The sequence below is a fragment of the Otolemur garnettii genome, unplaced genomic scaffold, assembly GCF_000181295.1.
Source record: "Otolemur garnettii isolate 467f Iridium unplaced genomic scaffold, OtoGar3 scaffold00021, whole genome shotgun sequence".
NCBI lineage: Eukaryota > Metazoa > Chordata > Mammalia > Primates > Galagidae > Otolemur > Otolemur garnettii.
Genome location: NW_003852416.1, coordinates 23,914,823 through 23,927,336, shown reverse-complemented (window position 1 = coordinate 23,927,336; position 12,514 = coordinate 23,914,823). Strand labels below are relative to the sequence as shown.

Below are 12,514 nucleotides of genomic sequence, written 5' to 3'. Positions count from 1 at the left end.
CTCCCGAGCCTCCCCGCCCCCCGCGCCTCCTCTGCCTCTTCCTCTGACTCAGCCACGTCATCCGGCCACCCCGGCACACGCCGGAAGTGCCTCGCGACGCGGGGCCGCAACCGCCGCCGGCCGAGGGAGGGTGCCGCTCCGCCTGCCTGCGCCTGGGGTCCGGGGAGCGGCGGCGAGACTGGCCTGGAGAGCGCTCCGGAGGGCGCCGCGCCACCTTAGTACCCTGTGGCCTCGCGCCCCACGCGATAGCTTGGCCGGCATCTCAAGGCCGAAGCTGCCCGGGACGTTCCCGGCCCTTCGGGTTGTGTGACCTTGGCCAAAACACTTAGCTTTCCCTGGCTGCCAAATAGGGCTGAACGTCTGACCAGCCGCCTCTGGAGCTTGAAGGATCAGATCAAATAACCCTTTCCAGGCACTCGTGTACCGCTGTAAATGAATCACGGGCTCCTACGGTTATCATTATGAGAGACTGTTAAACTTGCACAGGGTTGGATAAGTGTTTTAAAGTCACTGAATGTTTATTGGACACTGTCCCCCACGCACACTATTGGATCAAGAAATGCTGGGCTGGATTGAAATCCTTGTTCATTTATTCATTTACTTAGAATTTGTGGTCTCCCATTCACAGTCATAAATACGCTTTGGAATGTAGGTAGGCTCCTCAGAGTACCTAGAACAGTACCAGACCCACTCAAAATATTTTAAGAACTCAAAAATATATATGAGTGTAGCACCACCATCTACACAGTCCTCTAAGCCAAAAATCTGGAGCTTGTCCGGTTGGCTCCCCAACCATAAGCATTCAACAAATTTCTAGCATTTGGTCTCTTAAAAGTTTCAAGAATTATTTTTTCCTCTCTTGCCAGTATCAGTCTTCCACATCATTGTACATACTGCATCAGGATCGCTGCCGCTGATCTTTCTTCCCAAAGAAGAAAGAGAGGTCCCAGAGTGATGTTTCAAAAAAGAAACCAGATGATGTCACTCTGTTGTTTAACACTTCTTGAATATTAGGTAAATAAATCACCTAATCACCACTAAGATTCTTTCATCTGCCAGCCACTATTGTGAACTCTGCATATACTGAATTAACTCATTAAACCCCCCACAAAAACCCCTGAGTAAGTTCATGTTACAGACACCTAACTGAGGCACAGAAAGGTGAAGTGGCTTGCTGAAAGACCTGACCCAAGCAGTCTGCTTCCATAATCAGTCGGTCCACTGCTAATGGTCTCCCGACTTCGTACAACCATTTTTTAAAATGAAATAGGTACATATTGGAATGGAAAGATGTCTAAGAGTTACATTTAAATTTTAAAAGTTGAAAAAATAGAGTAAAATTTAATGTTAAATGGTAATATGTTAGTCTACCTGTAGAAAACAGTCTGAAAATCAATGAGTCAAACCTGTATCAATGGTTAACTTAGTACTTCGTAAGTGCCTAAAAATGTTCAGATGTTTTTTACAGTGAGCATATGCTAAATATGTAATCGGAGAAAAAAAGTTCCTTGATAAAGTCCAAATCATTTGCCTAACATGCACCTGCATAATCAGACCTCAATTTACCTCAACTTTACCTCTCACTAATCTCTACACTCTGCTTTCACTCTTATATTTCCTAATATACCATGTTCTTTCATGCCTGCAGGCCTTTGCTCTTGATAGTCCCTTTATCTAGGATGCCCTACTTCTCATCGTTCATTAGATATTACCCTTCCAGGCCTCGCCGAATTATCACCTGTTCGGTGAAACCTTGCTTGATGCCCTTGGGAAGTTGAGCATCCCTTCTTTGGAATTCCAATTGCATTTGGCTCGTTATGATATAATTACTTACCTATTCACATTTCCTCTTCTATATTCTGACCTTTTTTGATGGAAGGGACTATCATTTGTTTATATATCTATCCCAGCTGCTGGCATAGTGCTTGTCACATCATAGATATTCAACAACTATTTGCTGAATGAAAGAATAAAGACATTAACAAATTAAAAGTCAAATAACATAGCAGGATTTAGGGAATGCTTTTTAGATAGTGTAAGAGACATCATAAGGCATGATTAATTGGGGAATGAATCATACACCAGTAATTGCTATAGAAATCAGAGGAGGTATTTTATACATCTTTGTATATCCTCCAGAGCACCTACCATGGTGACTTGCTCATAGTGGAAGCTCAGTAAATACTCTTTGAATGAATAATCACTGCTTTTGAATGAAGTGATGATGGGCAATTGAAGAACAAGCAGTATAAGTGCTGCATTAAGATGGATGAGTCGTTTCTTGCTTAAACATCTATCACCAGCCTCCACAGACTTGAGGTAGTATGCATTTGCTGTGTTTATAGGGTGCACCGGGCTGGCAAACGCTTGGAAGTAGAGAGGGCACAAGAAGAAGTATAAAGTACTCATTTAGGGAAGGTAGACTTAAAACTAGGAAACTTGACTCACACAAAAGAGAATTGGCATGACAGTGTACAAAAAAGAACTGCACAAAATAAAACCAGCTGTGCAAACAATCAACAGGCAGTGAGAGTAATGGGCAAGGAGAGAGGGGAAAGAAACTAGTTAGTGGAATACTTGGGGGAGTGTAATGGAAGGAAAAGCAGGTAAGACCATTCATGCCACTACTATTTTTTGAACATCTACTGTGTCAGGAACTCTGATAGGTACTAGGGGAATGACACTGATAAATGACATCAGGTAGAAGAAGTCTGGTAATAGTAAAGTATGGAAAGAGGGAAAAGGAGATCAAGTAACTGAGTAAAGGAAAAGAAGTGTGGCTTCAAAAATCCTTGAAGCCTGATGACCTCAAGGCTACAAAACAGGGCTCAAGGGTACTATCAAAATTAAAGTTGTTTCACCAAAGCAAGGAGTGAAAAACATTGAAATATCTCATTTCACCAGTTCTTTCATCTAGATTGGTGACCTCATTCCCTCAAACCAAAAAAGATGAAGGCAAAATGCCAATGAAAGGAGATTTCTACCTCCTCTAATGTCTACATAGTCCTTTTTTGTAACAGTTCTAATAAGATCTGATTTTCATGAAAGAGCTTATGACCAGTAAACAATCCAGAAAAATCACAATGTCAATCTTTTATTTGCATTGATCATCCCTTTTACCTCTTGGGGTACAAATTCACAACATCTGATTTCCATCACCAACTACCTTTTTTTTTTTTTTAAATTCCATTTCTTCTTTCTACTTTGTTTTGTTGGTCTTGCCAGTTATTTACCGCAGAGGGGTGAGAGGACAGTCCTTTTATTCCTATTTGACACTTTCCACCCCCACCTTTTCTGTCTTACCTGAAATGTTCTATACATAGAAGAACTTCATGACTACTCTGAGTTCTTTAAGAAGCCATCACTTGGCTTGGTGCCTGTGGCTCAAGTGTCTAAGGCGCCAGCCACGTACACCTAAGGTGGCAGGTTCAAATCCAACCCAGGCCCACCAAACAACAATGATGGCTGCAACCAAAAAAAAAAAACCAACTAGGCATTGTGGCGGGTGCCTGTGGTCCCAGCTACTTGGGAGGTGGAGGCAGGTGACTTGCTTGAACCCAGGAGTTGGAGGTTGCTGTGAGCTGTGATGCCACGGCATTCTACCCAGGGGGACAGCTTGAGGCTCTGTCTCAAAAAAAAAAAAAGAAGCCATCACTTAAGATATTTGCTTCTTGGATGGAGAAACAACTAGGGCCATCAATTTGTGTAGTTCCTATTTCATTCTCTCACTTAGTTTTTTTATCTGATGTGTCACAACAATGAGACTACAAGGAACAGTAGCTGCCACATAATAAAAATACCCCTGCCAATTAGGTGGTGACTCCAATAAGACTGTCTCCCTGCTTCTTCAGAACAAAGGATTCCACACTCTTTGCCTAAGACTTACAGAGTTCAAAGGACCTGGAGTGTTACCAAACACACAACTCTCCACTTCGAGGATAAGGAAACACTGACCAGTGTAGTCAAGTTATATGAACTTATCAAGATAGTAGCACACCAAAATAAAAACTAGGTTCCCTGACTTCCAAACCAATGTTCTCTTCCCTACACTATGTGTTGTCTCCCTACACTATGTGTTCCCTACACTGCTGCGTAGATAGCTAAGCCACTGTCTCCTGTATCATGGGTTAAATGGGCTTTGGCTGGCTAGTCTAGGAATTCATTTTGTTTCTATAAGAAAATGAATTGCAAGTGGTGTCTTCAAATTCAGAATACATCTTACAACTATATACTTATTCTCTCACCACCCTGGTGAACATAGAATCTTGACAGCAGGGATGAATGATAAAGATCATTTTATAGTCTTCATAACTATAATTTTGTTCTTGGAAATGAACAGAACATAATTTATTTATCAAATCAAAGCAAATATGTATACAGGTAGACTCCTAAAAATTGAGAATTGATATTTAGAATGAATCTCTTGGTATTATCTAAATTAGCCACTTGTCTTTTTCAGAAATAAATCTGTTATTAATGCTTCCTCCGTGAACCAGCTGCAAAACTACACCCTATTCTTTGAAGGAGGAGCATGGAAAACCAACTTAGTTCCTGGGCATATGGGAAAAGGATCTAAAAATTCCAGTTATTGAGATGACATAGGAGTGACTAGGACCTCTCTCATTTAATAATAAAACAAAAAAGGAGGGAATGTAACTTTGCTTGACTTCTAAAAATATTCATGGATGTTATCTATAGACTGCCACTTTGCACAACTATGGCAAACATTAGGGATTACTCCCACATTAAATATGTCATGTTAAATTATTTGATGTCAACAACAACCTTTTGTTCATGGTCTCTTAGTTTCATATTTTGTTACATACACAGTTAAATTATCTGCCCTCAGGTTTTAATGTAAGATGAAGGAAGAGTGCTGGCCTAGGAATTAGAAGCCAATTTACCTTAGGGATAAAGGCTAAGGCAATGAAATTAACAACAGCCTCACTTTCTAAGGAGCAGTAGAGCTGTTTCCCAAGCACCCTGTAGGAAACCTTTTAATAGTTTCTTTGGACACTAGCTTATAGTTTACTTTCTAATCCTCACTGTATTGAAAATCCATGGTTTGATAACATAATGTTTTCCTGAAAGTGTGTACAAATGCACTGAATATGTGGAAATTGAATAAATTTATGTTATAAATGAGTGGTTCTGTTTCTAGAGAATGAAAAATTTCACCTCACCATTCCAGGCCTTCTTTGACAATGCAGCCCCAGGGTTTTATTCAAATTCTTCCCTTTTCTATTTTCACATACATAGTATAGTATAACCAACCAGGCTGGATGTTCAATGAACCACCAGTGAGGGTTAAAGACCTGCCTCTTTGGACTTGGCACGGGTGTTTGCCCCACCCATGTTTCAAGAGCGTCACATTCATGAGACCCAGTCTTCTCTTAAGCACTTTCAATTTTATGTTTTCTACTTATTTTCACATAAGAATATAATGCAATAAAATAGTAAAATATTATACAAACAGTGATGTATATACAAAGATGGCTAACACCATTACCTGGTAATAGGTTTTGCTGTATTATTGATCTGAATGATTGTTCATCAGAGAATGTACAAAATTCTAAATTTGGCATCAGAAGAGAGCTTACAGGTACTGAATGTTAAAAAAAATGTTGCTTTTATCAAAATCAAGTTTGCTTAAGATAGGGACTAGAGATTACCTATAAATAACAGAAAGGACAATCATACCACATTGTTAATTTCTTGTTCTCCTTATCTCACATTCCCCTATTTCTCCCAAATAAGGGGCAAGGAGAATAAATGGACCCCTGAAGAAACACTTGCAGAATAGTTACTATGTGCTAGGCCCTGTGCAAGGTAATTTGTACAAACACTCTCACAAAAGACAAGGCAAATAGTGTATTTTCTGTCAAAAACTAAATAAACCAAAAATTGTCCCAAGATTCCAGACATTGTTAACTTCAATAACCGTTTTTGTTTGCTGGACTAAGGGTTAAGATTGAGAAAGAGCCTTTAACTGTTCAAAAAGGACCCTATAAAACTGTACTTAAGTGGATCACGTTTCTGTGTGGGTAGAGGATAATTCTACAAGAAACAAAAGACTTCTGATACTTTTTAAAGAAATAGTTCTGATACTAATTTTACTGTAGGTTTAGGTATCAGTAAGGACCCATGCTTTGAAGGTAGATTTATGTGCCAGATACTCAAAATTCATGACATATTTAGGCTCTACAGCCTCTGCACAAATGGATTTACCAAACCTGGTGTTAATAATATGAAAGGGAAGAGATAACTACAGTCCTATCTTGGTATCTGTGGGGATTGGTTCCAGGACCCTAAATACCACAATCCACAGATACTCAAGTCCGGTACATAAAATGGCATAGTTTTTGCATATAACCCATGCACATTCTCCTATATACTTTAAATTATCTCTAGATTCTCTATAATACCTAACACAATGCCTACATATCACTTCATTTATATGCATTCAACATAATACTTGGCATGCAGCAAATTCAAGTTTTGCTTTTTGAAACTTTGTGTAATTTTTTTTCCAAAATATTTTCAATCTGAGGTTGGTAGAATCCACAGATATGGAACCCACAGATGTGGAGGGCAGACTGTATTTTTAAGTTCTTTCTTCCTCTTCAGCTTTTTCAGCAAAGAAAAAGTTAAGAATCCTCCCTTCTCTCTTTATGACCAGAACTAAGACCTATAAATGATATAGAGCAATAAATAGGGTCTCCGGCACCCCAAGCTTCTGGATCCCAGGCAATTTTAGATGTTCTCTGGCAACCTAACTGTTTTGAAACCATACTGAAATATAAATGCCCAAATTGAAAAAAAAATACTTGGTAGCCTCATGCCTACCAGATAGGAAAAAAGGAAATTTCTGGAGGACCACTAGTCAGTCACTGATGAATTTACACATCTGAGCATTTCTTTTTTTTTTTTTTTTAATTACTTACTGATTTTTTTTTTCTTGTTGCAGTTTTGGCTGGGGCTGGGTTCAAACCTGCAGCCCTTGGTATATGGGACTGGTGCCCTACTCCCTGAGCCACAGGCGCCGCCCCATCTGAGCATTTCTTGAGGGAGAGAGGGACTGGCTGTTTGGAGATGAAAAGTATGATGATCTAGAATCAGGGGACCCAGATCTCGACCTACCTCTTCATCTAATCAACTGCACTCTCTTGGTTCCAGACTTCTGTGGAACTTTAGATTTGCCTTCTATATAAGAATTAGTCCTAATCCCTCTCTAAAGTCTTTTTCAGCTTGTTGCTTGTAACTAGCCCTAGCACTTAAACACCGTCCTGAATATACATAAAAGTAGAAGAATTATTTAGAATTAAGACACTAGATCAGGCATAGTGGCTCACGCCCGTAATCCTAGCACTCTGGGAGGCCGAGGCAGGTGGATTGCCTGAGCTCATGGGTTCAAGACCAGCTTGAGCAAGAGTGAGACCCCCATCTCTAAAAATAGCTGGGCATTGTGGTGGGCACCTGTAGTCCCAGATACTTGGGGGGCTGAGGCAAGAGAATCACTTGAGCCCAAGAGTTTGAGGTTGCAGTGAGCTATGACACCATGGCACTCTACCAAGTGTGACAAAATGAGACTCTGTCTCAAAAAAAAAAAAAAAATCAAAAAACAAATAATTAGGCGAGTTCGGCACCTGTGGCTCAAGTGGCTAAGGCACCAGCCACATACACCTAAGGTGGCAGATTCAAATCCAGCCTGGGCCCACCAAATAACAATGACGGCTACAACCAAAAAATAGCTGGGTGTTGTGGTGGGTGCCTGGGGTCCCAGCTACTTGGGAGGCTGAGGCAGGAGACTTGCTTGAGCCCAGGAGTTGGAGGTTGCTATGAGCTGTGATGCCACAGCACTCTACCCAGGGGGACAGCTTGAGGCTCCGTCTCAAAAAAAGAACAAAAAACAAAAAACAAATAATTAGGTCACTTATCTTCTTACTTGAATACTATGAATCTTTTAACCACTTCTAAAAATTAGGTTAGACTAATATAAGTTCATTTCTGCAAAATCACTTGTAAAGTACATTTATGACCAATCATTTGAGGCTTCTGACTTGGCAAATTAGAGGTAAGTATTCTGATTAAGTCTTTATCCATTAAACAAGTATATGGACCAGTATACTTGGGGGTGGTGAATAAAGCCCTTAATTTTTCACTTCTCCATTGCTTAATAAAGTCTTCTTTAAGGAAAGCCCAAACCAGCAGGGCTGCAACAATATCAATAATGAGAATGGATCTTAAGGTCAGGAGTCATGCCGTAACTCTCAACATGAAGAACTCATTGACAGGCTGAAAACTGCGAGTCTTAAAGTCCTGGAGTAGGCAACTTTGGGGAGGTGGAATCAGCGACCTCTAGGTGGAACAGGTGGAGGAGGATGGAAGATCTCCCTAGTTGGAGGCCTGAAACAAAAGGTAAAGCAATTTTATTTATCAACTAATTTGATTAAATAGTTCTTACGTACTCACACTTTGTTGCAAACTGATATACCATGCAAATGACACATTCCTTAATTTATGAGACAAGACACACATACAAAGGTCTGAGTGACATACCTGCTAACTGTGGCTCACAATCCTGGCTGCATATTTCAATCACCAGTGGAGCTTTTTAAAATATCCATTCCCAGCCCCCATCCTAGACCCATCCCATTATAATCTCTAGAGGATAGGGCTCAAGCATCAAGACGTTTTCATATTATCCCTCCCCTAACCAGGTGCATTAACCATGCCTCTTATTTTCTGGTGCTTTTCTATCTTAGAGCCTTGCTGACACTGGAGGGACTGCCAGTTCTAGGGTAAGCTAGTTCCCAGAGATAGCAAACAAGCTGCCTGCCTGGGAGCATCAAGCAGGCCTTTCATATGCAAACCAAGCAATTCAGACCAGGCACCAACCATCACTTTTACAGGACTCTCATACCTAAGGCCCCTATCTACCTGCCCTTATCACCCCAGGACCAGATATCAGCTAACTAGAGACAGCCCCTATGCTTCAGAGCCTATGGAAATTATTCCAACTAGCCAATACTAAATCTGCTTATCCTGTTTCCTCCTATGGAAACCACAAGGAAAGCTCTTGTCCACATTTCCCCACCCCACCCCCAGCCTCCTCCTGACCAGCCCTGATACTTCCCCATGTGCCCCACCCATGGTGTAGGGTGCCCTTTCCTCTTGGGATCTGTGAATGTAACAATCTATTGTTTCTTTTTTTTTTTGAGACAGAGCCTCAAGCTGTCCCCCTGGGTGCCATGGCTTTACAGCTCACAGCAACCTCCAACTCCTGGGCTCAAGCGAGTCTCCTGCCTCCGCCTCCCAAGTAGCTGGGACCACAGGCGCCCGCCACAACGCCCGGCTATTTTTTGGTTGCAGCCGTCATTGTTGTTTGGCGGGTCCAGGCTGGGGATTTGAACCCGCCACCTTAGGTGTACGTGGCTGGCGCCTTAGCCGGTTGAGCTATAGGCGCTGAGCCCAATCTATTGTTTCAATGGCAGTTGTCTCTTGATCTGTTGACCTTACCCTACATAGATAATCATAAAATCAAGATTTTAAAATACCAGTGATTCTAACAGGCAACCATACAGGAGATACACTGTAGTAGAGAGGTCTATTCAGAGAGAAATTGAGAATTTCCAAAGTTTGCTTCTCACGACTACATCCATAGAGGATTATCAAATGTTACCCCAATTCTGTGTTTGCTTTCCTTGAAGCCTCCCTCCATGTTATTCTGGATGGTTTTTGAATAGTCCTAAATGACACTCTGGGAAGAAGAGGGTGAGTCTATTTGCAGATAGGTTTGACGATTACAGATGGCATTTCCATGTGTGTGCTGTAAAACCAATATTTAATTCTCTTGGAAGTAAGTCAATAAGTCAAGAAAGAGAGCTTTGTCAGGTGCTACAATTGAACTGTGCTACCCTGGAGCTGCATACTTGAGGATTGAATGAATCAATGAGTAAATATTTACAAAAAATTGAACTTGTGTTCAATGTCTCTGGAACACAAGTTTTGCATAGGTCAAGGAAATGACAATAGAGTTGGGGAAAAGGGGGCTATCTCTGGAACAAGAGAGGGAAACAGAATAGGAAAGGATAAGCACAGACAACCTCAAGAGGTGCTTCTCTGATCCTGGGAGGAGACGGTTTTGAGTGATTAAGCTTTATCCAGTGAAAACAAATGAATGATCTCCTTCCGGCTCCTCAGCCTGCCCTAGGCACCATGGCCTTATAGGAAGAAGTAGAAGGACAGTCAGGTGGTGCCACTCATTCCCTGAGCCAATTTAGCCTGCCTCCTGCCTTCTTTCTCTCAGCAAACATTTGTGTACTATATGTCTATTCCTGAGTGTGGGCTATAACAGTAAGTACAATGGGGATGGATTCAGCCCTAAAGATGCTACATCTGTGGGTAAGACAGACAATAGGCAAAACCATATTGAGCATTTTGATAGGGGGTGTTCAGGACTTACGGAGAACACATAGCAGGAACATTTATGTTCGAATCTTAGTGTGTTGCCAGGCACTGGGGTAGTAGAAAAAATTTAAAAATCAAAACTAGTTTCTTTCCTACGAAGTTCACCATTCACCTGAGAAGACAGATACTGTGTTTCCCTGAAAATAAGACCTACCCCCAAAATAAACCCTAGCAGGATTTCTATGCATTTGTTAAATATAAGCCCTGTCCTGATAATAAGACCTAGTGATGGGTGTGGCGATGCAATGGATGGGCGCCATGCGTTTTGGCAGGGAGAGGGAAGACATCCCCTGACAATAAGCCCTAGTATGTCTTCTTGAGAAAAAATAAATATAAGACAGATATGTACACAAGGGTTGCCGTGTGGAATGTATTTGGGGACCCAGAAGAAAATGATGATTCATTCTACATAGGCACATCAAGGAAGGCTTCCCAGAGGAGGTGATGTCTGGACTGAGTCCTGAAGGATTTTTAGGAGTTTCCTAAGCAGAGATTGGAAGGGAATAGGAAGACAGTATTCCATGCAAAAGGAACAACAGACTAGACAAAGAAAGAGTACTCAGAGGCACCGCTCATTGGGATTTCTTAAAGGGAGGAGCACAGGTAAATACAGAGAGGGGTGGGTCTTGACACTAGGCAGAGCCAAAGAATGTTGAAATATACAGGATTAAATTTGAAGGCTCTTATGCCAGGCAATGGCATTATCAGCTATTTCTGTTCAAGAAAGTGTACTCTGGCTGCAATACAGAGGAGGGAATGCCTGGAGGCAGCGAGGAGAGTGTGGGCCTTTGAGGATGAACTTAGGCACTTGCAGATGGAAGAGAGGATGGATCTGACAGCTGAAGGGCAGCGAATGGAAAGAGCCCAGAGACAAACTGGACATAGGAGCTAGGAAGGAGGTAGGTTGAGGATAACTTCCAGGTGTAGGGCCAGAGAAGGGAGGGAATGGTGCCACTCTCTCAGCCTGGAAGTGTGCCAGGAGAAGGGGAGATGAGTTCTGTTTTGCACAGGCTGTGTTTGAGGTATCTGTGGGCACCTGGGTGAAGGCAATAAGCAGAGTGAGCAGACGATGGGACCAGAACCAGGATAATAAGGATAGAGAGACAAGTGGGGTGGGGTGGAAGATGCACCTGTCAGTGGTCCTTGGTGGGTCAACAGAACTGGAGCAGCCAATGCCCAGATCTGAGAGCAGAGACAGGGACAGTGGGGTCAGCCTCCTCGCCTGTCTGTAAGCAGGTCAAGCATTGAAGCCACTTCAGAGAGAGGCCCAGTTTATTCTCTGCTCAAAGATCTCATTTTATTATAAAAATTGCATACGTGCAAAACAACTTCATACTCACAAATCTTTTTTCACACCACAAATTCACACAGACCCCACATTCTCTCAATTATAGACTTCTTTGCAAACATCATTTCCTCGGCAGAAAGTGTTTTCCTCCTTTTCTCTCCCCATGTCTATCACAACATGCTCACAAACTCCCCAAATAATTCATCTGCTGTCTCCATTTACATATTTACAGGCATCTCAGTTTCTATCCTTTAATTTCTAGAACTTGTTTCCCTGGTGGTTCTCTTTTTCTCTTCCATTAATAAAATCCCACAGAATCTGTGTAGCTAAAGTTTCAAGTTTGACAACTCTTTCTATCTTGGCACAATTAGACTGCTTCCAAATTCCTTGACCTTTGGCAATAAAAGGTCTCAGATCTTAGAGCTCTTCCCTTGATACCTAGACTTTCTTGGCTAGGTGTATCATAATATACCAGGTCCAGGAGTAGCCAGGCTTGCTGCACAGAGCCAGTCTCATCCTAATCTCAAGCCCCAGTTTCCACATCTGCAAAATGGGATAATAACAAATATCTACCCCTCAAGGTTGTGGAGAAAATTAAACGAGATAATATATTTAGTATTTAACATAATACTGGTCACATAGTAAGCTCCCAATAAATAATAGCATTTCTTTACCATAACCACTCTTGATAAGCCCTTTTCCCAAAATATATAATAGTTTCCAAGCAATGGAACATAATGCAGATTCAGGGGATTG

The 12,514-nt window shown here is 41.6% G+C and overlaps 1 protein-coding gene across 1 annotated transcript in view; it reads right to left on the bottom strand.

Moving 5' to 3' along the window:
- Window positions 1-7,987: 7,987 nt before the first annotated feature.
- Window positions 7,988-12,514, bottom strand: part of PIK3AP1 (phosphoinositide-3-kinase adaptor protein 1) — a 115,191-nt gene continuing 110,664 nt past the window's right edge. The window contains exon 17 of the mRNA XM_003787304.3: window positions 7,988-8,406. Within this exon, the coding sequence (XP_003787352.1) occupies window positions 8,349-8,406 (58 nt within the window). The 3' untranslated portion in view covers window positions 7,988-8,348. The remainder of the gene's footprint in view (window positions 8,407-12,514) is intronic.